Consider the following 27,883-nt stretch of genomic DNA (forward strand, 5'->3'; position numbering starts at 1 on the left):
GGCACCCCACTTGGCTAAGAAAACTCACTGCATGATCTTGGACATGTCACACTCTCTTAGCCTCAGAGAAAGGGAATGGAGAAACCCCTCTGAACAATCTTGCCTGAAGAAAACCTGGTGACAGGGCTGTCATGAGTCAGAAACACCTTGAAGGTGCACAACAACAACAAAATGAGGACTAGAACTTACTTTGCTATAGCTCCATAGCCAAGTACCTACTTTGCATATGAAACATCCCAAATTCTCTCCTTGGCATCTCTGGAGAAGAGACGGTTAAGGGGTGAGATGATAGCCCTATTTGAAGGGGCGTCACATTGAGGATGGAGCAAGCTTGTTTTCTGCTGCTCCAGAGAACAGGATCCAGAGCCATAGATGCAAGCTACAGGAAAAGAGATTCCAGATCGACATTAGGAGGAACTTCTTGACAGTAAGAGCTGTTCAACAGTGGAAGACACTTCCTCAGAAAGTGGTGGAGTCTCTTTCTTTGGAGGTCTTTAAACAGAGGCTGGATGGCCATCTGTCGAGGATGCTTTGTTTGTGAGTTCCTGCATGGCAGGGGCTGGACTGGATGGTCCTTGGGGGCCTCTTGATTCTAGGTAGACCAAGGAAAGACCCCTCCCAGAAACGTCCAAAGAGCTGATGTCAGCAATACAAGGGTAGATGGACCGAGGGCCTGGCTGCATCTAAAGCAACATCTTGTGTTTACTCTGTCCCTCATTTCACACCATCTGCCTTTCGATTTAGCTTGAAGAACTTTTAAAGTGAATTTTGGAATGACTTTGTGTGCAGCTTGCTAATTTTCAGTCTGCCCGTGTCCTTTGTTTCCTTGTCAGTGCACATCGGAGCATATGCACCTTAATGAAGCAGCAAAGCAAAAGGGTTTTTTAAATCAATGCCTCCATCCCCGTGCCATTCTTTTCCGCGCTCGGATGTAATCGGCATATACACACACGTCTGTGGGCGGATTTAAATGGGTGCAAGCAGACTCTTAGAGTGGCCTCGTGATTCAAATGAAGGGGCTGAGTGCCAATGGGGGCAAAGCCATGGGCAAGTGCAGTGGTCTGAAACAAAATCTGGAAATAACAAATAATAAAAGGAAACACTTTAGTGTGGGTTGCTAAAGCATTAGTGTTAGTCTGGAAACAAGAAGGGGCCCTTTCACACTCCACTGTTATAGCACTATGAATCCACTTTAACTGCCATGGCTGCATCCTATGGAATGCTGGGGTCCATAGTTTGGTGAGCCATTAGAGAGGTCCTTGGCTGAGGACTGTAAACTAAACTGTAAATACCAGGATTCCTTAGGCAGCTGAAGTAGAATCAATGGTGCTATAGTTGTGTGGTGTGAAAAAGCCAGATATTAGGTAATTTGGAGAGTCAGAATGCAGGGAGGCACTGAAGGGTGAAGCTTTTCCTAACCGCCCCTTATCTTATGCATCCCATTCTTGCTCTTCTTATGGTCCTAAAATGCATGCAAAGGTAGGAAGATGCATGAGATTTCTTGAACACTCTTGTCTCTTCCAGAATACCTGCCCCCAAATCCTGGAAGGTGAGAGACAGTGTTGTGTAGCATCAGGAAAGTACGGATAAAGCTAGTTTCAAACACACAGTCTGCAGTCTTGAGCCCATGAAGTATTCCCCTATGACTTCTGTCATCAAGGTGCTGTTAAAGGAACCAAAACAGTCCAGAATCCTGGTTTTTTCGTTGGTTTCCCCGTCCAGTTTGCAAAGCAGATGACTGTATAAGAGTTAACACATTCTTTACCCACAGTATCCATCTGTGGCCCTTCTGGTACCTCTGGACGGCAATTCCCACAATCCCTTATCAGTGGCAATGTTGATCCAAGCTGATGGAAACTGCAATCCAGTAACATCTGATGCGTCAGAATCACCTAGGCCCTGGTCTAACTGACAAAGATATTGATTCATTTCTTCCATTTGTTTCCAGAGGATTGGCTGGAAAGATTTTGAAACCCCGTTTCGAAGAACCGTCGAAAGAGAAAAGAATACCCACCCTATTTTTCAAACCCAATAAACAAAGAGTCCCACAAAATGCTCCCTCGGCACTTGGAGCAATTTTTCAGCAACGTTTTGTAAAAATGAACAAAACAGGCTCTATTGTGAAAGGTAACGTGGCTGACATTTTTCTAATGGAGTGTTCATTGCTTTGAAAAGCATGGAATAGGAAGAAATCCATCAGGTGGAAGTTCCAGTGAGGCAATTTAGCACAAAATAATCAAAGGGAAGAGCACATTCAAAGAGGAATAGAGGCAGGTTATTTCCAAAACAGTATGTTTTCGCACTCGCCTTCCTTGAACCAAAATAATGTAGGTTGCTGGGGGAGATTAGGAGAGCTGCCATGAAGGAGGAAAGGGAAATGCCTGATTCATCCATCATTATTCGTTTTATCATCTCTCACTAAAAACAAGAAGCGCAAGGACCTAGTACAGCTCTCCCTTGTGACGTTTTCTCTTATACAGAGTGAGTATCCTTTATCTGGAATTCTGAAATCTGAAATAACTTTAAAATCCAAAACCTTTGGAGCTACATACCTCTACTGTATTTGTGAGGCTGAAGGGAGACATGGCTGGACTCTGTGAAACGGCGGGAGGCATGGATTCACGCCAAGCACTACTCTTGGATTTCCACCACTTCACAGATCCTCAGTTTCTCTCCAGCCTCATTACGTTTCATTGTGTGTATGCAAGTACAGGTATCCCCAATTCCAAAATACAGAAGACTTCTGCTCCCAAGCATTTTGGATAAGGGATACTCGACCCATACCTAGCTTCAATGTCATCAAAAGCCTGTTCCCAAGCCCAGCTGTAATGTAACTTACAGGTTCAGGGAATCCAGCAGAAGTCAGTTCCACAGTCTTCCCTTTCTTGTAGGATGCGGTGAAGGTGCCAAGTCCCGACAAGGACCCTTCCTGGCTAGCCCAAGTCAAGTCGATGGTCATCACGCAGTGATCCTTGCATTCCGTGACAGGCGAGGAAACTCTTGATGTGGCAGGGACTGAAAAGTCGCAATGGTAAAGTGAGGTGATTGGTGGGAATCACGCTATGGCCTAAGAATCCCAAATTAGAACCCCTTTGAGTTCATTTTACTGCATGCCAGTGTCAGATATGACTGGACTGACCAGTTGTCCCAATGCCAAGAAGCAACACTATTACATATATAGCCTTTACAGCTAACTAAGCGATATATTTGAGAGCCCTCTGCATGGGAAGATACTTTGGGTTCCCAGAAGCCTTTAATTATGGGAGTGATTCTGTTCCTTGTGGCCCATTATCTCTCTCTTAGTATACAGGCTAGGGACTACTGCTAAACCTCACCTCTTTTCCTCCTTTGCTTATTACCTGGATGGAGGGGGGTGCTGGCGCATGTTGGCGAATGAGTGTTCCCGGGAGTTTTACAAACTGCTGGCTTGCTTGTGTCCTCATAAGGGATGCTGGACAAGTCCTGAATGTCTGTAACCAATCTAAAGGAAACAAAGGAAAACTGTAGAATGAATGCCTACAATTCGCCAAGCTCAACTTATTATGGCAGAAATACCAGAGTAAGTATACAGTCCCACAAGGGATACTGCCAGTCCTCCCCAAGTATCATCATTCCCGACCCCCTCTCCACTAGAATCACCTTTTTTGACATTTTGCAGGCTATGAGAAAAGGGAGAAGAAACAAGAGAGATAGCCCTTTCACACTACTGTGGGCCCTTGGTATCCACTGGTGTTTGGTACCAGGATCCCCCATGGACACCAAAATCTGTGGATGCTCAAGTCTCATTAAATATAATGGCATAGTAAAATGGTGTCCCTTATATACAAGGGCAAAATCAAGGTTTGCCTATGGGGATTTGTATATTCTTTAAAGTATTTTCAAGCCGTGGATGCTTGAATCCATGGATAAAAAAAAATCTGTGGATAAGGAGGGCTGACTGTACACAATCATATCCTTTGATACCACTTAACTGCCTATGGATTCTTGGGATATATGGGTTTTTGGAATTCTCAGGCAAAGAGCTCTAGGGGCTCCCCAAACTACAAATTCCAGGAGTGCAAAGGAGGCAGCCATGGCAGTATAAACACAGCCAAAGTGCTCTATATGTGTTGTGTGAAAAGGTCAGGCGGCAAGGGAGCTGATCAGGACGGAGCCCATGGTAAGTCAGGGAAGTGGCATGCCATGCTTCCCAGTAACTCCCATTCCCCAACTGCTCTCCCATGGGTTGAATGGCAACTTTCCTCCAGGCTGGAGTACATAGAGGTGGCTGTAAATAGAAAGCCCTCCAGCCAAAAACTGTACTTGATTTCGTTGTTGTCACTTGCTCACCCACTTCTAAAAGATTAGTAACCCTCTGGTGCTCAAGACTAACACAAGGACATCACTCAAATGCTCTACACACGCATCCTCCATGAAGCTCATTAAATAAAGTACGGGGAGTTTCATAACTGAAGCACTGAAGTCAGCTGCAGCCTGAACCTTGGGGTGGTTTTACCTTCTCATGCTGTGCTTATTATGCTGAAATGGTATCTCTCCCCATTCTTCCTTATGTCTCTACAGATGAAGCCCCACCACAAAAAATCCCTCCTCCTGCCAGACAGCAAGAAACCGGCTTGCTCACTACGCAGTCCCTCTCTCAGAAGCAGCGGCAAAGGCGTCCCCTTACACATCTTTCTCTTTGAACTCTGCCGGAGTCTCTCCAGGTCTCGCACCTTGTGTCGTTCCAGCGCTGGAAGAAAAAAGAATCAAGTAAGAATAGCTGGTGTATAAGTAATTCTCTTTGAAAGCTATCAAACAAGCTTTCAGTAGTACACTGTGAAAGAAGCAACAGGAAACCCAAAGTGGATCTCCGGAGTAAACGGAGCCCATTTAAAAGAACAAAAAACAGAAGCCCCAGCTTGCTCTGTTCGCCATGTTTCTTTGGCCCTTATCACACGTGAGACTGGAACTCAAATCCAGAGCCAATTCGAATTGAAGGGGAAGCGGAGCCAATTCGAATCAAAGGCAATCCACGTGATTAATTATCACACGTGAAGAACGAAATTGTGGTGATTCCTGAGTCAAAGCGGAGTGAGTGCACATTAAATTATCACACCGGTACATAACATGCAGATTCAACTATTCAAATTGGGACGTTGCGCATGCTCAGTGGGTCTCTGAACGCATGGTGAACCTTTGCACTTCCGGGGTGAAGAAGGGGGCCACTTCCTAGTTCCAGTTTCATGTGAATGCTAGCCTCACGTGAATGATGGCTTCATGTTTCTTCCTCCCTTCTGATTTCCCATCCCTGGCAGCCAAATTCAAATGGGTCCTCCGTGTCAGAGCCCCCATCCATTTCAGCCACATCTACATCTATGCTCCTGTCACTCTCCTCATCCATTTCAGCCACATTTACATCTATCCTCCTGTCATTCTCCTCATCTATTTCAGCTACATCTACCCCCCTCCTCCTATTATTATTATTATTATTATTATTATTATTATTATTACAATTGTTTTTTATTATAATTATTCTCCATGCTCCCTAAAGTACCACCTCCCTGAATCCAATCTATTCTCCTTCCCTTTGTAACAGTTGCCTTCTCTTAGGTTGCATCCGCACTGGGGAAATAATCCAGTTTGACTCCACTTTCACTGTCCTGGCTCAGTGCTATGGAATTCTGGGAGTTGGAGTTTGTTGCTCCCCCAGCTTCCGATGGCCCCCTCCATTGCTCCCATCTCCCCCCACCCCCAGCCTCCTATTTCATTCCCTCCATCCCTGTCATCTACATCTAAATCAACCCTTCTGAGCACCGGAAGCAAATGAGGCGAAACTGCAGCGCAGCATCATGGGAAATGTGGGACCTTGGAGGTTTGGGGGGCTGTACCAGGATGGAAGCAAAGTTGCATTCCACACCAGACTAATTCGGAGTGAAATTGAAGTGAGCTTAGAAGCAATTTTTGTGAATTTGCTTGTTACCGAATCCACCAAAATGAGGAGTCACTTTGGATTGACTGCGGAAGCACCTCGGAACAACCCCCCATAAAAAGCAATCAAATGAGATAATGCATCACGTTTTAGCGTGAATTCACATGGTTGGACCTGCAGTAGCGTTGGATCAGAGCTGCAAAACCCTCCATGTGATAAGGCTCCTTATCCAGGAGCTAAGGGAGTTGCACTGTGCTGAGTCAAAGCAACGCTCCACTGGGCTCAGCATCACTTAAGGCTACAGAAGGATGGTAGTTTCAAAACAGTGGTGTTACAGAAGACACACAAGACCAACATGCTCTTCTCCTTGGCTCCTGGCAGCACAGGTTTGACTGTCTTGACCACTGTGAATGAGTAGCCAGAGACTAATATGGAAGAGGAGGACCATCTGAGTTTGGCATCTTCCTTCTGTGCCACATCCGCTGATCTCTGACTTATTTAGCATCATCTAGGCTGCTGTACCAGCAAGCTTGAATATTCTGTCACCCACAAAGGCCAGTCTCAGCACACTATGTCCTATAAAACCCTGGCCTTAGACTTCACTCCTCAGTCTTCCTCTAGAGCAAGACTGGGCACTGCATGAGGGTCAGGGGCTACTTGCCCAGCCCAGCCCACAAGCCACATTCACCACAGAGCTGAAATATTTAAGATTGTCCTTTGCGGTCCGTCACAAAATGGCAAAACATTGTGTTGCTTTCCTGTCGCTGTTTGGAGAGGGACTGCAGCAGAAAATGGAGCTATAGTGTGAGGGTTCTGGGTTGGTGTGCGGTACAGTTGTAGAACCAAGATGTGTAAGACATCTAGGGTGACATGACCAGAAGAAGGGGAACATAGGTACCGAAACCACTCTTCAGACTCTCTAACCTTGCAGTGTTTCAGTGAGATGTAACTTTTGCCACTCACTCTCCTCTCCTACCCCAATGTAACTGCCACTCTTTTCTTAAAATACAAAACTGAGAAGTGGCTAGCACTGCCTCAAGCTAAACTTGGTTGGGCTTGTTTAGAAGGCCGCAATGCTTCCAGTTTCCTTTCAAGCGCCGGCATCTTCCTGTACATAAAATGCACACCTCTTGTCAGCTTGTCTGGGCATTAAGTGATTTGCCAGAAGTGATAATGAAAAGGGTGCACAGACTACGCTACAGTCTGAAAGGGCAACCCAACAGAAAGATGTTTTATACCTGGCTGTAAAAAGGTCCCCTCCTGGAGCTTCTTTGTGGAGATGTTCTGGCTCCGCACTGCAGGGAGACCATTTTCCTCCTGAATTCAAAGAAGGGGGGAAAGGTTATTTTGGGATTTTGTGTAAATAAAATTTAAAAAGGAAAGAGGGGAGAGACTGGCACAACTTAATCTGCCACAGTTGGGTGACCTGAGGCGTTACAGAATGAGCACGGCCAATGATCAGAGAGCATTTTCAAAAACCTCAGGGGGATGGAAAACTAAGTAGGGATGATGGGAATTATCATCCGCCACATCAGTCATGGGGTGGGTTTGCTCTAGCCAGGGCACACAACGTTCTTGCAATACAAAAGAGAGTTCCGGCTGTTGGTTTTGGCTGAGGATGTGCTGGAAGGAGGGCGCGCCTCTGAGTACACATTCGCACAACCTCTGCATGCGTTTCAGGAAAAGGAAAAGTGAGAAACAGCAGCAAGGAGAGGGTTGGGGAGGCTGATGGTGGGTAAGGGACGTTTACAAAACTCGACGCACGTCTTGCCTTCCTTTTATTGATTTCTTTCTTTTTAATTTCTAGACTTGCTTTAGATTATTGTGCGTGTAAATCGTTTTGCCAGACTTCTGCAGGAAGGATGCTGGGCTGCTTAAAGCATCCCCTCAGCTCCAGAAAATAGGATTAAGACATTTGGATCCTCAGCACGTAGGGATCCTAAGCTCTCTATGAAACGTTTGCACAGGAAATAATAGCACAAGAAAGGCAGGAAAGGATACTGTGACAAAGTGCCTTTTGCCTTTGATACCCTCCTGATAAGAGGGAAAATTTTAAAAATGCAGAAGTCAGTTGTGTCATTTGGTCTGGTCTAGTCTAGTCTAGTCTGGGGAGGGACTTGAGTATATCCAAGGATCCCTGAATGCCGTGTGTCTCTGTATAGCCAGCGATATCTTGCTGCCTCATGTATGCTCCCCACCATGGATTCCCCTTTGCAGTCAAGGCTGAACCATTAAACACAGAGGACATGTCTTAATTTTATGAATCTGAACTTACCCAGAAAGCCTGCACAATGCAGATGAAAGAGAAAGACCCTATTACAACAGCTTTGCCTCCAACTGTATTAGATAACAACGCCTATCATCCCTTGCTAGAGTGGCCCCTGGGCACTGTGGTCAGACACATCTGGATTGGGTGTGACTAACACAACTTGGTGAACAGAGACTTATGAATTGGTTCTAATTTCACTCCCCGTTACTCCTGCCGCTAGCAGCTGGCAAAGATAAATCTGTTTCTTAAAGAGGCTTTCTTTTTTGAAAAACAAACCCATCCAGGAGTTCCTGAGGGGATGCAGCAATGTTTACAAATCCACAGTGAATGCAAACCCAATGTCAGAGCAGATGCATGAGAGTCTACCTTTTCCCACTCCGGGGCAGAAGATGGAAACGAGGATCTTATGTGTGAAAAGCTAATTCAATCTCCAGTCGGCTCTGGAGTCAAATGTGTACAGGGCTGCTGAATCAGCAATGGGTTGTCACGGATGCTGATAGCAATAATAAGATTTTCAAACCGCAGTGCCACAGGGCGAAGAAGCTGTGCCTGGCAAAACATAGGCATGGGTTTCTCTCCCCCAGCCCAGCTTCTCAGTGCACACAGTCAAAGTGCTGCAAAGAGACTGTCTGATAAACACCCGTGTGGGAAGAATTTTAAATGACTTTGGGTCCCCTTCCGAAGCTTTAAAACCTCTGCCAAGGAGAACTCCGCTCCCGCAATGCCCAGATTTGGAATATTACAGCTGAATAAACATGACACGCTAAAACACTTATGTGAACTCCAACATTCAATCGTAATGAGAGACAGAGACGGGCCAAAGCAGATGTGACATTAAAACATCCACAGGAAGCTCTGGCTGAAGTGAAGGTGCCGCTGGTTTTTGTAATGGAGGTCGGGGGGACCGTCTGAGTGGCAGCTCGACAAATGTCTACAGGCAGAGCCTTGGTAGGAAACGCAGTGGCAGCTGCTTCTTTGACAAAACAGGTTTGGGAGTGCCATAGAAACATGAGCTCCCAAAGATTGGTAAATCAAAATAATACAGGTCTCGCTCTTAATTTACCTGCTTAAAATACCTGCAGAGGATTTCAAGTTCAGTTGCAGTCTTGAAGACAACTAAAGAAACTATGGCCTGTTACAGACTGCCAAAATAAAGCTGCTTCGGGTCTCTTTGGAGGTATGCTGTTTAAATGATGCATGCATCCTAAGAATCCGGAAGTTGCACCAAAGCTGCACTCCAGTGCTTAGGAATCTGCTTTCTCAGATGCATCAAGTACGCCAAGTCTATGGAAGTTGATGCTACAACATCTTTCACTCAGTTAGTCTCAAAGGTGCTACAAGATCCTTTTGCATACTGATATTCCAAGCTAACATGGCTATGTCTCTAAAGAAACCAAGAGCTTAATGCTATTTTTGCAAGACCTTGAAGTGTCTAAAATGGAAATTTTCACAAACCTCACAATTGTTTCTCTCTCCCTGTTTTAAGTCTTCAGATAGACTCCAACTTATGGCAACCCTCTCCTAGGGTTTTCTTGGCCAGATTTATTCAGACAAGGTTTGTCACTGCCTTCCTCTGAGGTTGAGAAAGTGTGACTTGTCCAAGTTCACTTGGGGGTTTCCACGGCTGAGCTATAGGTATTCGAACCATGTTTTACCACAGTTCTGTTCCAACGCGCAAGCTACAAAATTGCACAGGCTTCCATTTCTACTTGGAATAAAAATTTAACTGCAGGGATCTATGCATCTGTCCTATAACAAGATATCTCTGGCTATACAGAGACACACAGCATTGGGGGATCCTTGGAATACACAAGTCCTTTCTCTGCATATGCACATCACCAATGGCAATGGCAAGCATTTAGTTCGGGAATAAGTATCAGGCAGGTTGGGTAAATGCTATAAAAACAAAGCTTGCCTTGCCCTGCAGCTATGGGATGTTGTTTCTTCCCACAGATTTCTTGGGACACTTCCAAGTCATCTTGTCTGCACATTATTTGGGTTATTTCCAGGTCTTCATCTTCAACAGTTGAACTCTGAAGGGGCAAACACAAAACAAAATGTTGAAGGGAAACTGAAAGCAGAGGATCATGGATTTAAAACTGTGCATTAAGGAACAAACTACATATCAGTCTCTTAAGTTGGTTAAGATTTGAATAGAGGGTGCTTTCTAGTTTCGTCACACCCAGTATGGTGGGAGCAGCCTTTCAGTAAGGTCTTTGTCAAAACTGTTTCCTGAAGTCGTTTCAATGCAGACTTTCCTGGTGCACAATCCTCCAGAAGTATGGACTCCCATTTGCATTTTTCAGCCATAGCTCATGCTGACTGTTGCGGAGTTGAACATCTCAGGATTGTGAGTTTTCCCACCCCCAAGTTTAATGGGACATGCTGTGGATTGCACCTAGAACCTGCATGCAGAGACTCTGTCACCAAATTTATATGACCAAAGTCCATCAAGATGCAACTGCCACAACAGGATTTTCTTTGTCTCTTTGACCCAAGTAGCAGAAGAACCACGGCACCAACACAGCATTTTTCCATACCATGCTTTCCTGCCACTTACCTCTAGTTTTAAATGTTCATGAAAAGCTAGAGAGTCAAAAAAGAAATCCGATTCAGGAGTTAGAAACTCCTCCAATAAATCCAGAGAGGAAGACGGGGAATAGGCTGCCTCCTCTAGCTGCCTCTGAAAGAGTAACATGAGAGAATCAGAAAGAACTGTATTCATCTTCTACGGCAAGGTGATTTTACTCCAAATATACTGTCCCTGTTCTTACTGGGCATAGCAAACAACATGCTTCAATGAAACACGACAATAAATCTGAACCATCATCTTTCAACTATCATCATCGTCAGACCTCAAGACCTCAAACTATCTCTTATGCTCCCTGCAAAAGTAAAGGCTGGTTTTACAGTCTGCAGCTGTAATTCCCTGTTAAGAAATTGCCTCTTCCCACTCCTGGAGGTCTTTGGCCATGGATGCTTCTGTTAGGCTGGGCCTATGTCTCCCCACAACCCCAATGGTTTAGAAAAGTGATGATGTGGGAAGGAGGAAGCAATTGAGAGAGAGGTTTTATGTGTGTATATGAGAGAGAGAGACAGAGAGGGGATATTTCCATTCACTTTGGGTTCTGACTTTTGTATTTCTTATAGCATTTCTGGGTTTGCTACAGTGTACACTAGTCCTGGGGGTAAAAAGAACCAAAACACTACCCAACCACTTTTGGAAATGTCCGCCCTGGTGTAGCAGTTCTGCCTCTCCAGACGTCAGCCTTAAAACAGACAGATACACACCCCATCAGTTACTTCGAAAAGAGTCCCTCTGATTCCCCTCTGGATCTTCCCTCAAGCTATTCCTGTTACCAAATCCTGGCTGGGAGCCAAACATCAGTCTTTGCGGGTCTCTCTCTGTCTCTCTGCCTTAATTGTCTGGTTGTCAGTTGCAGGCTAAAGCCCCGCATCCCAGGGAACTGGGGAGGGATGGGGAAAGAGCAGGAAAGCCAAGAGAGATGTCTGGATTCCACATATTTATCGCTAATAAACAGCCACACAGCATCGCAACTGCACATCGCGTCTGCGCGGCCTGCGATCTGTCAAATGTAGAACCAGCTCACCAGCCTTACATGACAGCTAAGCGGGATGTCAGAAGTTACTGCTCTGTTGACCAGGCTCCTCTGCATCAATGTATGGTAGACAGAGGCTGGGCAAAGGCTGGGGAAGCGAACTAACAAGAGCTGTGTGTGCTCCAGCCTCAACACCCTCTAGAAAGCGGCAAGCTAGGTTGGCGCTTTTGACCGGCAGAGGTGTGAAGCCTTTGGATTGGCAAGGCCAAGAACTTGGAAGTGTCCCTTTTTCAAAGTGACTTTTGGAAGGGTCATAAACAGTCCAGGTTATTGCCAGAGAGAAGTGTATAATCTTGAAGGGGAAACCAGAAGAATGGTCAAAAAGCACAGCCAAAGGTCCAATAAATGGTTTGAGTGATGTGGCTTCTTGTTGTATCAGAAAAAGAAAAGTGGAAGGAAGGGGAGGAAAAAGAGAAGCTAAGGGCCTGAACAGACAGGCCAAAATAAAGCTGTGTTGGGTCACTTTGAAGGTATGTTGTTTAAATGACACACACATCATAAGAGGCCAGAAGCTGCACCAAAGCTGTGCTCCAGTCCTTAGGACTGGACAGGGGCTTTGGCACGGCTTCCGGCCTCTTAGGACATATGCATCATTAGTGACCAGAAGCAGCTTTATTTTGGTCTGTCTGTTCAGGTCCTACATTGCTATTGCTGCTAATAGTAAGCTCCAGCTGTGAGAAACTGTTGCTGAGGAATTTTTCTTGCTCCTAGAGATATTAAGGAAAATGGCTCCCTCTCAATCTATGCCCATAAATAATGCAGAGCCGTGGTTCTCAAACTTTGGTCTTCCAGATGTTACGGACTTCAACTCCCAGGAGCCCTAGGCAGTATGGCCAATGCTGATGGATTTCAGTAGTTAAAATCCCAAACATCTGCAGAACCAGAAGATGAGAACAGCTCCTTAGAGAATTTTTGGAACAGCTTTCTGCACATAGCTCTAAAAACCCACAACCTTCTAAACCGCAACCCGATAAGCGATGTCGTATCAACCCAATTCTTCCTTTGCTTTGTTTTTAATAAAGCTGAGACACTAGGAGAGCTGGACGTTGAGTTCGGTGCCAAGGGAGGTGGAGGTGGAGGAAGAGTATCAAGTAATTTAATTACTCATAGTTGCTTCTGGCAAATATCGCAAGCCGTGTCTATCCTTCAGGTGGTTTATTGCCCTATAGGTTTTAATTAGGGACTATTCTTGTATAAATCCAGGCGCTGAACTGTCCTCATGGTCTAATAAACCTTGCAGACATGTTGTAAAAAGACAGTGGGGGGAAATGATACATCAGATTTCCAAGTGTTCTATACAGGAAAGCACAGGAGCTCAAAGTTTAATAAGAGGAAGGAAGGAAGGAAGGAAGGAAGGAAGGAAGGAGAGAGAGAGAGCTTATAAATCTATATACCCAAGTTTATAAAGCAAGGGGTGGACAAAGTGCAGACCAACGACTACACACAGGTCCCTAAGGCCATTTCAATGACCTCTGAGCTTCTACATTTCTCAGTACTACCTCCAATGCTGCTCCTGATGCCTCCAAGATCTGTCATTCACATTTGAAATAGGTCATGGATCCCCTGCATGCAAACCATTTGGCAACCAGAATACCTTTTTAAAAAAACTGCAAGAGGACTTCTAGCTAATTCCAGCTTCATTTTTTCATCCACATTTTTGGCAGTCCGTGTAGCCCTGGAAAGTGCCAGGGGGCAAAATCTGATCCCTTGATCCACGGAAATTGCTCACCCCTGCAATATAGACTTGGGCTCTTTGCCACTGTAGGAAGCCCCAAATAAATAAGGGCATTACACAAAAGTATGTGTCCTGTCTGTTTCAATGGGACTAAGAGAGAAGAGGCTAACAGTGTGGGCCACATCTCCTATAATTTCAAGATGGAGACATTGACCCAAACCACACTGCTGCACCTGCTGTTGCTGCCCTGTTGCAAACTCTCTTAGTTTGTCTATTCTTCTTTATTTGTGACTTTTGCCATCATGACCATACTCTGATGTTTTATGGCCACATGTCCCAGTGTTCATCTGTGACATGTTGGGAGTATGGTAAATATGTGTTGGGGGTGACCATACTCTGATGTTTCATGGCCACATGCCCCAGTTTTCACCTGTGAAATATTGAGAGTATGATAAATACAGTATGTGTTGGGGGTTATGGTGGCAAATCACCATTAAAGTTTGGAACGGACCACTAACATTTCAAGGAGTTCTGTTAGTTGGTTGCGTTGGGGGGACACAAAAATCCTTTAGCGCCTCAAAGCTTATGCCTAATAAAAAATGGCTAGCCTTTAAGAAGCGATGAGATTCTCTGAACCGGAACGGTTTAATTAAGGAAGCAAGCAGGCAAAGAAAAGAACCATAAATCAAATTGCATACCTTGCAAAGGTCCTCAAAAGTGACAGAAAGGGCCGCATTCTTGCGCGAAGTTACTCCGCATGTGATTAGGTCCTCATTTGTTGGAAATTGGCTGCTTTTGCCTATTAATAAATTATACCATGTGAAACTAAACAACAAGAAGGGGAGAAAAGAGGGGGAAGGAGGAATTAACATGCAAGGAAAAACACCCTTTCTAAAGGGCTTGGCCGCCTGACAGTGTATCAAAATGAGTAAGTCGGCGGATGATGGCAGCAGAACCTACACAGCCTTGGAAATAATGGCTATTAAGAGCTCAGTTCATAATAGCCAGGGACATCAGTCTTTTCAGAGAGAATGGGTAAGGGGGGGGGGGGAAATCTGCAATAAATGATTTCTCTGTAAAGGTTCCAAATTATTCACTTTTTTGGACGTTCTCATTTGCCACGTACTTATAACCAAACAAGGGATTGCGAAGAGCAAATACTTGGCACCCAAAGCAGAGCTTTCAAAGCCATTAGCCGGATTAATCATCGTACGCTGCCACCCCCTTCGCTGAGGCAAACAGCCCCCCGCTTCTCTGCCATTTTGCAGGATCCCACTGGGGCTGCTGTGCCTTTACAATTCTATTAAGCAGAAATTTTCTGGAGCTGCGTTCGGCAAAGCCAAAGCTCCGCCTGCCGGCCGCTCAGAAAACAGTAGGATGGAGACACTTACTGTATATACTCATGTATAAGTGTAGATAGTTTAGTCAAAAAATTGACCCCAAAAACCTGAGACGACTTATCCATGGGTCAATACGAGTACCATACTCTTAATTCATACGCCAACCTCTGATCAAAGAACGTAATCTGTCTTGGAAGCACTGATTCCTCTCTATTCTCTCATCCATCCAGCCTTTAGTGTGAGCGCAAACAGTGATGTCCGCTTGAGTTTTGTAAGTTGTCTGGCATCGACTTCCGGGCAAGATAGCGCCCAGAGAGGATGCAGGTACAAGCAGCTCGTAACTTGGTCCTCACAACGTTTGTAAATGGGGGAATGGGAGCACCATAACCCATCCCTAACTTTCTCCGTTAAGAGAAGTTAACTGGACGGTTCGTCGGGGGTGCCCCCAGCATCTGCAGCCGAGCTACAATAAATGTGGCAAGGTATGTTTGCGGGGGTAATCGAAGAACCGAAGCCACCCAACGTTGTCCCTCATCCGTTTGGAGAGGAGAAGGCGCAGAGGCCTCAAGAAAAGCTATTCCGCTTGCTATTATACTAAAAGCATGTGGAGGATAATTGGTTTGCCTAAGTAGAAAAACTCCAAGAGAGATAAAAATGGATTACCACGGTCACATCAAAAGCCACCATTCTGGCCCCCAAAATCTGTCCTCGACTTGTACATGAGGTCGACTTATAGTCGAGTATATATGGTAAGTGAATTTCATTACAACTAAAATGTCTGGGGCCACAGAGTGGTGGGAAGGCACACCATGTGCATCTATTCCCAAAGCTAAGCAGGTTGGACACTGAAAGCCCTACAAGTAATCATTTCGGAGCACACTAGAAGTGAGCGGTAGCTGCACGTAAACCAAAAGCAATGAATAGCAATACAATAAATTAAAAGCAATTGGATGTGAGGCTATGTAGAGATGCTGTAACTCAGCCCAAGTCCATGGCTCATTGGCTCTTACTTTGGTTCTGGGGTCCCCCAAATCTTTTCAGCTCCTTCTCTGGATCTCTCTCCCCGTCACAGTAAAAAACCAGATTGTGGACTCCAATTCCGTTGCCACTTTGCTGTCTTCCTGCTTCACAATTCGGGGGGCAGCAACCGATTTGTTCTCGGCTGGTGGCACTCTCAAAAGCATCCCTGGCGCTTTCCGCTTCACTCTCCAATGTCCAGCCGCTGCAAAGGTACTGAGGAGGAGGGTCGAGATTACCAGAAACGGCCTTTTTCGCCATCTGTTTCACTTCCGCTGGGAAAGAATGAGAGAGAAAAAATGCAATTTGCCTTTTAAAAGATTTTATGTAGCGGGAAAAGGAACAGTGACTGCTTGGCCTGAATAGATCCTAGGCCAGTGATGGCAAACCTATGGCACGCGTGCCAGAGGTGGCACTCAGAGCCCTCTCTTTGGGCACACGCACCATTGTCCCAACACAGACTTCACTAGAGTTTGTCATTAGAAATCCAGAGGGATGTGGCACTTTGCAATAAATAAGTGGGGTTTGGGTTGCAGTTTGGGCACTCGGTCGCTAAAAGGTTCTCCACCACTGTCCTAGGCCCAAAAAGAGTGGTCTCCTCCATACTGCACAATTATAGCACTTCGATACCACTATCACTGCCATGGGACTGGTTGCTTGGTGAGGCACTGGAGCTCCCTGATAGGTAATTCTAAATAATTCACAAAACTACAAATCCCAGGATTCCATAGGACACAGCCATGGCAGCTACTACAATAGAACCAAACTGCCGAGGAAAGGATGGGGAAGTTGTGACTATTTTTGTTAAAGCTTTTAAAAGAGAAGCATCCACAGAATATACTTCAGGGGTTTTTCACATGAATCTTGTGGTGTGTGTGTATTATTTGAATTCATGTTACAAATATAAGAAACAGGCGGGAGAGAATTAAAGCTTTAATGAAGAGAAGTTTTAGAGACTATGAAAGATGACCTTTGATTTCATCAAAGTTGATTAAAATAACTTTAATAATTTGATTAAATTATTTTGTTGATTTAAATTATTAAACTGTTAAGACATAGAAGGTATTTCTTCCAGTAGCTCAGAAAGGAGACAACATAACCTTTCTGTTAAATACGTGCACTGTACCAGGCAAACAAAATTACTCTTTGACAACTGAACATTTGATTTAGGAATTGCTCTTTCTCTTGCCTTCTATTTTGCTGTGGTTTGGGAATTCCAGCCCTCTTGTCTAATGTGTTTTTCAAGCCCACAGATGAAGTGGGAAGATCTAATAACTTCTTCCAAGTCATCGTTTCTTGCCTTGTGCTGCCTTCCTGTGGCCAATGTGGTCACTAACATAAAATCTGTCACAACCATGAAATGAACCCCATTTTATGCAACAGGTACATAAAACAGAGCACTGAAAGGTTGCACTGTGGATTCGGATTCCCAGAGTCCTACAACCACCATGGCCCTATGTGTGAAACAAGACACACTATAAAAAAGAATGTAATTTTGTAAAGCAATGCATAGGAAGCGGATTTACGATCCCAACTCCTGGGTCCATCTTGCCCAGTACTGGATGGCTGCCTCTGTAAATTGTTCTCACAGATCCTTGATACAGAGAGGCCTTTCCCATCACCTATTACTTGATCCTTCTTCACTAGATATCCCAGAAGGACGGACTGACTTGGGAAGCAGCTATTCTGGTGTTGTCTCCTTTGTGGAGAGCAACTGTAAAAGATCCAACGGCTGCCACCAAACCTATTTTCCACAACTGTGGGTTATTGGGGGCCAAACCTGTCCTCAATTTTGTTTTAGAAACCAGAAGTCATTGGAAAGTTGCCACCCGTTTCAAAAGAAAACATAGCCCAAGCATACCATAGAATCACAATAGAGTACCTAGAAATGCCTAGAGAGAACAAAGACACAAGAATACGATGGGCAGAAGGATGGAACCAAGCATGATATGGTCGATACCTGCATCAGATTTTATTCTCCATAATAAGACCTCATTTCCCATCCCTTCCTTCAGTTTACTTCCACTTTTCTGAAGATTACGTTTTAGCCACAAAGGGGCTATGGAGGAGTTGCTTCTGTTTTAAGGAGAACTGCACATCTTGATGCATGTTCCTCCTTCAAAGAAAAGAAATGCTCTTATGATTATAAACCTTGGATGTCCATGAAGGGACCAAGAGCTGTAGAGATGAACTTGGGTGGCTGCCTGCTTCCCACAAGAGATGTGATTCTGACTCCTGGGTTACCATTGGTCCAATAAAATAACATAAACACAACCCTACTCACTTGTCCAGGCAGGCTGTGCCATTCTCCTCTCCTCTCTTCTCAGACTTGCTTCGTACATTTCAGGGACAGAGTTTGAAGAGAGCCTGTCATGTCCAAGTTGTACGAAGAGGGTTAACAGGAAAAAAATGTGAAAGAGTTTTTAAAATCCCATAATACCAGAAACGGCCGAGCATTTTTAATGGTTTCTTGTGGGTTTTTTGGGCTATGTGGCCATGTTCTAGAAGAGTTTATTCCTAATGTTTCACCTGCACCTGTGGCTGACATCATCAGAGAAGGCATTCTCTGAAGATGCCGGCCACAGATGCGGTTCCACCAATGTGTATGGCATTCAGGATCCATCTCCATATTTGTGGAACAGCCTTCCTTTGCACTCCAGCTGGAGAAAAATCTCACCCATTTTTATAAAGAGTTGAAGACCTTCCTCTTCGATTTGCCAGATTAAGCTGCTGAGTGCGCCTAAGATGGCGAAGATGGGTAGTGACCGATAAGGATTTTGTTTTTAGTACATTACTATGTTATTTTAGCACTTTGTAGTGTTCTGTTTTATTATTCATTTTTGGTTATATTTTCTCCAGCCACGGCTGGGCTCTGGCACTCACTCTTCTGAAGCGTTGATTCCTTCCACGAAGGCATTCCCGCAACGTGACTGGTTTGCGTTCTTCCTCCTCCGGACAGATACACCTGGGGGCAAAACCTGGAAAAAACATCACTCCAGACAGTCAAGCCACAGCAGGAAGAGAAGGAGCCATACAGCTCTTAAGCAATGAAAAAGAAGGGGGTTCATCTTTGTTTTTCAGTCAGTTGTCTAATCCTGAGTGTAGTATTGTTTTTCCTGACACACAGGATGCTAAACAAGACGTAACAATGCCATCGATTCACTGGTGGACCACAACAGCTATGCTATGTTGTTCTGTTAATGGAAAGACAACCACAGAACCTTCTCTGGCTCCTTTAGGAGCCACATAAATGGGTGCAAATCTCCAACCCATATTCAGTTTCTGTGTTAAAGATCAACAAATTGAACATGACCCACCTGCCCAAGTTCACCCAGTGGGTTTCCCTGGCCAAGTGGAGATTTGAAACCTGGTCTTCAGAGACATAGTCCAATACCCAAACTACTACGCCCTGTTGACACCTTGCAACCTGCCATATTTCTTCTGTTGCTGGGATTTGAGCAGTGTTAAGAAGATATGTATCCCTCTCCATGCTGTCTTACCTGATAGTCTGGCTCCAATCCTCCTCTGTCCCCAGGCCATTTGGGTGCTTCCAATCTATACTTGTCACAGCATGTGGTGTCTTGGCTTCTGTTGTCACTGTTATGCTCCTTTTCTAGGACTTGGAAAGAAGCAATGGCCAGGGGTTGATATGTGCCTGGAAGACACAGTGGTGGAGGGATATAGTTTTTTCTCGGAGGGCCAACTGCTTTCCACAGGAGCGCCTGATCTCCGCTGTAGGGCACCTTAATACTTTTCAAGATGGTATCCACTTTCTCAGAGTAAGCCTTGAGAGAAGCTGAGAGACCGGGCAGTTGCACCCGCTGAGTCCCTGGAAGGGACTGGCACAGCTCACTGCGGGCTTCTATCTCATCCAAGTTCTTTTCCGTGCGGCAGAGAGACTCTGTTGCTTCTCGCAGCTTCGTCTTACAAACTGTTAAAGTTAGGACACATTTTGCCACTTTCTGATCAAACGAGGATTGGCTGACCTTGCCCCTGTTGTTGCCACAACCGATGGTCGGGCAGGACTGTCCAGGAGGACTCTGGGAGCAGTCAGAGGAATCATTCAGCTCCTCTCTCTGGGACTCTGTTCTGGTATAGGAGGTGTTGCTTTCTTCGCTCCAACTCTTCTGATGATTTTGGGTTTTGGTGGGTTCTGGTGATTGGACTTTGGGCCCGTTCCTTGGAAAAGTTTGCGACTCCCTTTGGGTTCCCGGAACCCATTCCATCTCTTCCTCATCCTCCACACTCTCTTCACATACGTCTGAGTAGCAGGTATAGATCTCATTGATTTCAAAACTGCGAAGGCTCTCATTTGTGTCACTGGCGTCACCCAGAGTTGTGGGAGAGGCATTCAGAACGGGACTGGACTGAGCCATGCGAATTACAGGCTCGGGATCATGGACCATGTCACCTTCATCTTCGTGAGAAGCAATGCATCTTGATGCACTGAAAGTCCTGGCTGAGAGATGGAGACAAAAGCGTATTCATCAAGAAAGCAAACATGGCATAAAGCGCTTCTGAGGCTCAATAATGCTATGTCCGAGGCAGAGATTCACACTGGTGTACATTTGGCAAACCTATGGCTCTCCAGGTGTTGCTGGGCTTTAGCTCCCATCATTCCTAGGCACACCAGCTGGGCTTAATGGGAACTGTAGCCCAACAGCATTTGGAGAGCACAGGCTTCCTAGTGTCTGCTCCAGTGCTGAGCCTTCCAACGTTGCTGGCTTTGGAAAGGAAAGGCTATATTCTATAGCTTAGGGCCAGCACTGTCACCACACGGTATCCTTGAGCTGAGATCCCAGCAGGGCCTAACAGCACTTTAAGTCTAACTTGAACCCCTGCCTCTGTTTGCTTTCACTAGAGATGAATACAGATAGCTAGATGAAGACAGGCAGAATGCTTTGCTTGGAAATAACCATATACAAGTAATGGGTTAGATGTAATAAATTCCTTTGTGCATATCTTAAGGCACAACACGGTTTCAGGACGACTGATGTAATGTAACAAGGGGAAAACGTCATCCATTTCCAGTATTACTGAAACTTTTAAAAAGCCTAAATGTCATGCAATGCAACCTTCTCTGCAGCATTTGTAATCAGGAAAAAAACAACCAAACGGTATGGGAAATCTTCAAGTGCTATTCATATATTTGGGAACTTTAAAGCAACAACACTAAAGCAGCAAAGGGGCTGATCAGGATTATGGCCAACAGGGTGGACTGGGAGTTAATTTCTTCTCTTTATAATGTTTCTAGTGAAAACCCTACACCCCAGTAAACTCTAGTACCTTCTCTGGGCTGGAGAGTACCTCGTAGCCAAGATTGGCTTTGCTTAACTACCCCTTCTACACAGAACAAGTTACAAAGCAGACAGTACGTCTGTACCAATTTGGGTTGGCCCTTCTTGCACCTCTGGCATCTTGGCCAAGACAGCGGAGGCAGATGGCAAGCAGATGTTGATGTCAGAACGGGTCTCATTCTTCGGTGGTCCACAATTTTCACCGGGGCGATTCCTACAAGACTCAATCAACTCCTGTAATGCAGAAGCATGCTGTTACTGTATGGCCAATGGGGATAAGAAAAGTAGTTGTCCTAGTAGGACCTATTCATACAACTCAGTTATGCTGTCAGCATAGCAACTATGGGGACATAAGCCAAAATTTGGCTTGAATGCTGGACAACATACGCCTCCACCAGTATCTTATTCACAGCAGTATCTGACTATCTGTCCTCTGCACCACTCAGGAGGAGGAGGAAGGAGCAAAAAGTAACCAACTCCTTACTGTTCTCCAACGTTTCCTTACCTGTTCACCTGGAGGAGGTTGCCAGATGTGAAAGGGATAAGATCAGGAAAAGGAGAAGTGAATCTCACTCACCTTTAAGTCAGTTTTCAGAATGTAGCGAATGTCTTGCAGATTCATGGTGCGCTGCTTTGGCTTGAACTCCAGGCCAGTCTTCACAATATCGTAATAGGGCTTGGGGAGCCTGGCATCAGCTTCTAACCATTGCCCAGAAACAATGAGATCCTTAATGTCTGACCCCTCGAGTCCATCCCAGGGAATGGTTTCTGGAAAATACACATTAGTGGGCACTCTGAGATGATGCTTAAGGCTCTGAAAACAGACAGAAAGGATAAGAGCTTGCTACCATTGATGCTTGGACAAGGGGCACTTGTTCATGTTGCAGCTACCGCCTCTGAGGGTTGGAGAAAGCCATTATAGTGTCAGATACTCTCTCCACCTCTCTGAGTAGCAAGGGGTTCTTCCGACAGTGCTGCAATGTTTAGTTTTGCATTTTCATGGGAAAGTAAACTGGATAATTCTGGGTCTTTTTATAATATTTGCTTTATTTTCAGCCCTCAGAAGCAGCACCAAAATGGAGATAAAATACTGAACTGGGGTGCTGAGGGCCAATGGCTATATAAGCCAAAGCAGGATCTGCAAATAGGGATTGAGAAATGGGGGACTGAGAATATGTAATGTCTTGGAGAAAGTATGTCTGCCTTCCACACTGCAACATTTATGCACTTCTCTGACACCACAGATTTCATCAGATCTTGCGAGACCAATTCACATAGTTGTGCTAAAATAAAGTCTGAATGACCCCTCAATCCTCTGCTATAAGTATGTAACAGCATTATGTGGTGAGCCCATAACATTTTTCGCTGACTTAAAATTCAAATTTGCGTATTCCTAGTACTCCTCCTTCTCCGTCACGCTACTGAGAGAAAGATTTTGGCAAAGGTCTCTGAGAAGAGACGGGGAGCAAGGAAATTCAAGCACCTTGGAGGAATTTTTCTACACCATTTAATTTCCTCTAGTCATACCTGTGAGCGCCTCTTGCATCACCACACAGAAGCTGTAGACGTCAGAATGGGTGGTTGCAGACCTCTCGAGGATCACTTCTGGAGCGCACCATTTATAGAGCTGGGGAGGGATGGGCACCCGTGTCAGGTCACTGTGCTCTCCTCCATCTTTGCTGCCAAGAAGAGAAGGCTAATGTTCTCAGAGAAGGAAATTTACACTTCGTGTGCATCTTATGTCCCTTAATTAAAAAAAAAATCTACCAAGTGTTTATTCTAAAGATAGGAAACATTCAGTTGAAAACAAGGCTTTTAATGATAGTTAGAGGCGAATTGTCTGTATGGGTTGAGATAATGTGACTTGCCCAAGGTCACCTGGTGGGTTTCTATGGTCAAAAAAGGATTTGAACCCTTGTCTCCAGAGTTGCAGTCCAACACTCAAACCACTACACCATCTATCCCTATAAGTAGATTTCAGAGATACCAAAGAGGAGCAATATACCTCTGTGCACAGCATCATAAGGCAACCAAGAATGGGGACATGAAACACAAAAACATTTCCATGCACATACATGCACACACTAGTTATTGTAACAATAGGCATTCTGCAATTTAATCAACAAATAAAGGACGAAGTGAGGAGAAGGGGAATCTTTACCTTTCAATCATGTATTCCAGGTTGGTCAGCTTGGCCTCCCCAGGCAAAACGATCACCACCGCATAGGAGTTAAGAGTGCGATGGATGAAGCCACAGAAGTGGAGGAACCTCAAGGCGTCGTTCACCTGGAGCAGGATGTGCACAATTGTCTCTATGCGCACGACTGGGAATTCCAAGCGCTGGAAGACCAAGGGAAGAGGGCTAAAGTTAAGAGAGCAGAAAAAGGACACTGCTTCTTAATATGAACGTCCACCGTCTTCCGATACGCCAGAGGCAGGGCAGAAACTGGGCAGAGATCTTTCCAGAAGAGAGGAAGCAATTATCTAGTTTTATCTTCAGGGACATAATGGAAAAAGCTAATCCATGCAATGATGTCCTCCACTGCTGAGAGAGAATCACTGAAGAACTGGGTTGGTAGAGGTAATATTATGACAAACTTGGCTTCTTCAAGACAAGAGGGAAGGTAGGGACAAAAGGAAGGAGGCAACAGTGAGCAGCCCAAGGTGACCAAGCAAGGACTCAAACCCAGATTTCTGGATAGGGATAATGGGTGGTTTAGTCCAAAATATCTGGAGAACACCATCATGTGGAAGGCTGTCGCAACCTCTGTATCATGCTTGAGAAGATACAAAAGATGGAGGCGATGCAACAAACTGTAGGGGGTCTTCTTCAAAGAAGGATGAGAAATCTGCAAAGCGAAGCGCTACTCTCAAGCATGTGGTTTATCACACAATAACCTCTATATGTCACGTTCTTTCCCTACCTGTTTCTGGGCAATGATATGATGAAACCCAGTTTGCGTGGATTCCTTCTCTCATCAACCCAGAAAAACAGTGATCTGGTACACAGAGCATGTCAAAAGGGTAAGATTGCTGAGGAGACCCAAGTTCAAATTCTCATGCAAGTCATGAAACTCACCGGCTGACCTTCTACCAGTCATGCTCTTTGTCAGCCCAGCCTTTCTAACCAGGTGGTTGCGATGATAAAATGGAGCAAAGAAACCTTATAAAGTGCCCTGGACTTCCATGGAGGAAAGATGGGATACTAATGTAATGCATGTACAAAATACTGGGAAGAAATGAAATGCTTTACCCTCTCATGGAGGATGCTGTAGAGTGAGCCGAAGTTAACCCTCTCAAATACTAATCGAGTTTTCTCCAAGTCGCTGGATAAGCAGACAGCCAGGAGCAGCAGCAAATGAGGGTGGCGGAGTTTGCTGCAAAAGGAAATGAAAGCTCATCAGCTGTAAGGGAATTGAATTAGAAAAAAGAACATTTGCAGCCCAAACAAAACTACAGAACATGCCTGAAGCAATGGCTATTGCAGACTAAGGCAACTGGGCTGCTGACACCACGCAAGCTACTGCAACAGCCCAGCCAACGGTGGGAAGAGCAAAACACATTTCCTTCATGGTAAATTGCTGAAGCAATCATATTACATCAGTGCTTTATCTTCTGCACAGGCTGCCAGTCCATTTCCAGACCCAATTAAAAGCACTAGTAATTGGTCTTAATTATTGAAAAATGTAATCTATTTTACCACCCCCATCTTTAGCCCAGGCTCCCTGAAGGAGTGGTTTCTCCTCTCTAAATCTGTCTGGATGCTAAGATCATTTCTTGCCCCTCTCTAAATGAAGCAAGATGAATAGCTCCTAGGAAAATGGCCTCCAAGAGGCAACGCTGCTAGACGGATACTCGTACCTACTGCGCTCCTGTTCTGCAAGGAGTAGGTCAGCGAGGCGCAGTCTGCTACAGTGCTGGTGGGGCTTCATACTCAGCTCCTTCACGGTGACCTGGTTCCCACGCCACATCAAACTGCAAGATGAAAAAGGACACACATAGGGATTGCTCAAATGCTCAGACATGACTCACTTCCCCAGCCCTTGCTCTTTTAGGGAAAATTTGTTTTTAAAATTAAATAGACGACTAAATGCTTACCGGTGTCTAAACGTTGTGTAAGTTTTATTTTCAACCTCAGCAAGTTCTCAGTAATGCTCTTCATTCTGAGCACTATTTCCTGAGCACTATGCAGTTCAACAACATGTGAAGAGCAATAATGCATAATGTTGGGAAACAGAACTATCAGATAGGACTATCCCACAATGTCATATGTCCACTGGGAGACATCCAAGGGGAATATAGCTTTTGGCTGATACGGTTCCTGGTCTCTGTGGCATTGGACTGATTCAACCAATCCGCTGTAAAGCAGGTTCAAATATTCATGTGTGAAGGTCATACGTAGGGCCATTCACATAAGTCTCTCACCAATGAAATGGTGATAATAGAGGTTCTATATGTATACAAAGTCTTAACTTCAGTCCCCCATATCTTCAGTTAGGGGGAAAAACCCTCTTGTTGTGCACTTGCGAAAGACCTTCACCCGAGCAACCTGTGGGTCTATCCCAATGCTCTGTTTAGAGACCTGCCTCTTGGGTAATAAGATGCAATGTTAAAAGCCCAAACCAGTCACTTGAGATATCTCACTTGGTCATCATCATGTATGGCCCAGTGGGAAATGTGAAAGTTGGTTCGTCATCAGCCTGGACCACTTCTTTATCTCCAATTATGGGGAGCGATGCCAGGTAGCCCAGCTTGCCACCTGTGAGATAAAACTAAGACAAGACAAAGAGCGGGAAAGAGAGAGAGAGAGAGAGAGAAAGAGAATAATTTGGATTTATTTTCACTTTCCCAGACTTTGCAAAGGAGTAAAGATTCAGAGGAAGCAGGACCCTTGTGCAGATTTCGCCCCATTTATTTTCATTTGCTGTCACCACTTCCAGAAAGTGATGCCCCTGTGATCATCATCACTGCTTAGTTTCAAAGAAACACATCTGCCACATTGCGAGTTCAACTCATCTAAAACATTCCCAATTCATTTTTTCTCCTTCCTACTTTGCTCCAAGCAAACAATCACTGGATCCCTCCATCTCACCTTCCCAAAGCCAAAGCTGTAAAGGTTTGGGGGGACACTGTTTCCACGTCTGAGAAGCCTTCTCAAAGGGCTGTCAGCTGTCCTGAGTAAGGTAACAGGAGACAAAATAAAGGGTCTTTACTTATGCCATTCGCAAACACAGATGCAGTGGAGGAGCACACAAAATACGTTACAATGCAACAACCAATTTTATTTACGGTCTTTGACCAAGGTATCTCAAAAATACATTAATATTAACCAGTAAAAGCAAACTTACAAATATACCAGTACCATTACAATGCAACTATTCAAAAGCATATTAATTGTTGTTCAATGATTTTTATTTTTCCCTTCCCTGGATTTATTTATTTATTTATTCTGTCCCTTTTCTTGCCAAAAGACCCAAGGCAATTTTATGTTTTCGTTTTAGTTGCTGTGAGCCCACGTCTCCACTGGAAGTCATTTATACAAATGGTTTACAAATGAAAGTATCGTTGTGGAATTCCAGGTTTCTGCTTTGTTTTCACTTCTCCCGACTGAAACAAATGAATTAGTGATAGTTTTAATCCAAAGAAGGGAGGAAGTTGCAAATGTTTGCAGGGAAAGAGCCTTCAGCCGCCACCGAAACACCTTACCCTTGTGTGATACTCCCAAACTTGGAGAGGCTACAAACCAAGCCTTTAGGAGAGTCCACTTTCCTGAGCAGCTCAAAGGAGTTACTGTGGAGGGCAGCCTGCATGTGCGCTGTACAGCGCTGGATAAACTCTAGCATCTGGAACAGAAGAGGCAACACAGGCCAGGTAGGCTTGGGGCACTTCTGCGTTTGAAAGCAGATCTCAAAAAGAGTGGGGGTAAAAAAACCAACAACTTTACAACGATCGGTAGAGGTGGGTTTTTCAGGGAAAGGCATCGGAGACACACCTGAGCGCTGACATCTTTCCCAGCTGTCACTGCCCAGCTTTGCGGGTTCTTCCCGTTCTTGTCGTGGACGCGCAGGTCTCCGCCGGCGTCCAGCAATTTGCTAAGAATCGACTGGTCGCCTGAGAAGGCTGCCGCATGGACTGGAGTGCTCCCGTCATAACAACGGCTGAGAAAACAAAGGGACACAAGAGGAACAATGCACAATTTCTCTGTCTATGTATTAGTCAATGCTGCCATTCCACAATAAGACTGTTTACAGTGGTGCCTGCACATTTGCTGCGGTTTGGGGTGAAGGACCCTCGTGAATGTGGAAAAACCACAAATAAAAAACCCACTATTCTTTTTACCTAAGGAAACACCTCTCTAGAAATCTCCAGGTCCTCCAGTGCAACTCTATGGTGAACATCAGCCAGAGGTTGATCATGGAATCATGCTGGAGGACCTACAAATGCCTAGAAAGGTGTCTTCTCTAGGAATTTCTACGTTCTCCGGCACAACTCTATGGTCAACTTCTGGCACTGGAGGACCTAGAGATTCCTAGAGAGAACAGATTAATCAAAACTGTTAATAATCAAATCTGCAAAAGTCAAAGCCGATAGATAGATAGATAGATAGATAGATAGGTAGGTAGGTAGGACTGGTCACCAAAATGACTTTCCAATGAATACAATTCATCAGAAAGATATAAAATATTATAGGTACCTAACTAGACGCAGCTAAGATTTTTAAAGCAATTCATACTGACAATAAATAAGATAATTATTG

At 44.8% G+C, this 27,883-nt stretch overlaps 1 protein-coding gene across 4 annotated transcripts in view; it reads right to left on the reverse strand.

Annotated features, from left to right (window-relative positions):
- TEX14 (testis expressed 14, intercellular bridge forming factor) overlaps positions 1-27,883 on the reverse strand; it is a 46,717-nt gene that overhangs the window by 6,618 nt on the left and 12,216 nt on the right. For all 4 annotated transcript variants that reach the window (XM_089494191.1, XM_089494193.1, XM_089494192.1 and 1 more), the window contains 21 exons: positions 27,119-27,284; positions 26,833-26,969; positions 26,219-26,300; positions 25,771-25,898; positions 24,988-25,101; positions 24,380-24,503; positions 23,288-23,466; positions 22,654-22,805; positions 21,704-21,894; positions 21,213-21,360; positions 19,330-20,288; positions 18,713-18,807; positions 18,114-18,196; positions 15,823-16,104; positions 14,171-14,271; positions 10,738-10,860; positions 10,093-10,210; positions 7,147-7,225; positions 4,667-4,729; positions 3,360-3,481; positions 2,840-3,015 (listed from right to left, as the gene is read on the reverse strand). In XM_089494191.1, coding sequence (XP_089350317.1) covers positions 2,840-3,015; positions 3,360-3,481; positions 4,667-4,729; positions 7,147-7,225; positions 10,093-10,210; positions 10,738-10,860; positions 14,171-14,271; positions 15,823-16,104; positions 18,114-18,196; positions 18,713-18,807; positions 19,330-20,288; positions 21,213-21,360; positions 21,704-21,894; positions 22,654-22,805; positions 23,288-23,466; positions 24,380-24,503; positions 24,988-25,101; positions 25,771-25,898; positions 26,219-26,300; positions 26,833-26,969; positions 27,119-27,284 — 3,622 coding nt within the window. The remainder of the gene's footprint in view (positions 1-2,839; positions 3,016-3,359; positions 3,482-4,666; positions 4,730-7,146; positions 7,226-10,092; positions 10,211-10,737; positions 10,861-14,170; positions 14,272-15,822; positions 16,105-18,113; positions 18,197-18,712; positions 18,808-19,329; positions 20,289-21,212; positions 21,361-21,703; positions 21,895-22,653; positions 22,806-23,287; positions 23,467-24,379; positions 24,504-24,987; positions 25,102-25,770; positions 25,899-26,218; positions 26,301-26,832; positions 26,970-27,118; positions 27,285-27,883) is intronic.

This window comes from Sceloporus occidentalis, unplaced genomic scaffold, assembly GCF_023333645.1.
Source record: "Sceloporus occidentalis isolate IW3139 unplaced genomic scaffold, rSceOcc1.0.p SCAF_69, whole genome shotgun sequence".
Classification (NCBI taxonomy): Eukaryota; Metazoa; Chordata; class Lepidosauria; order Squamata; family Phrynosomatidae; genus Sceloporus; species Sceloporus occidentalis.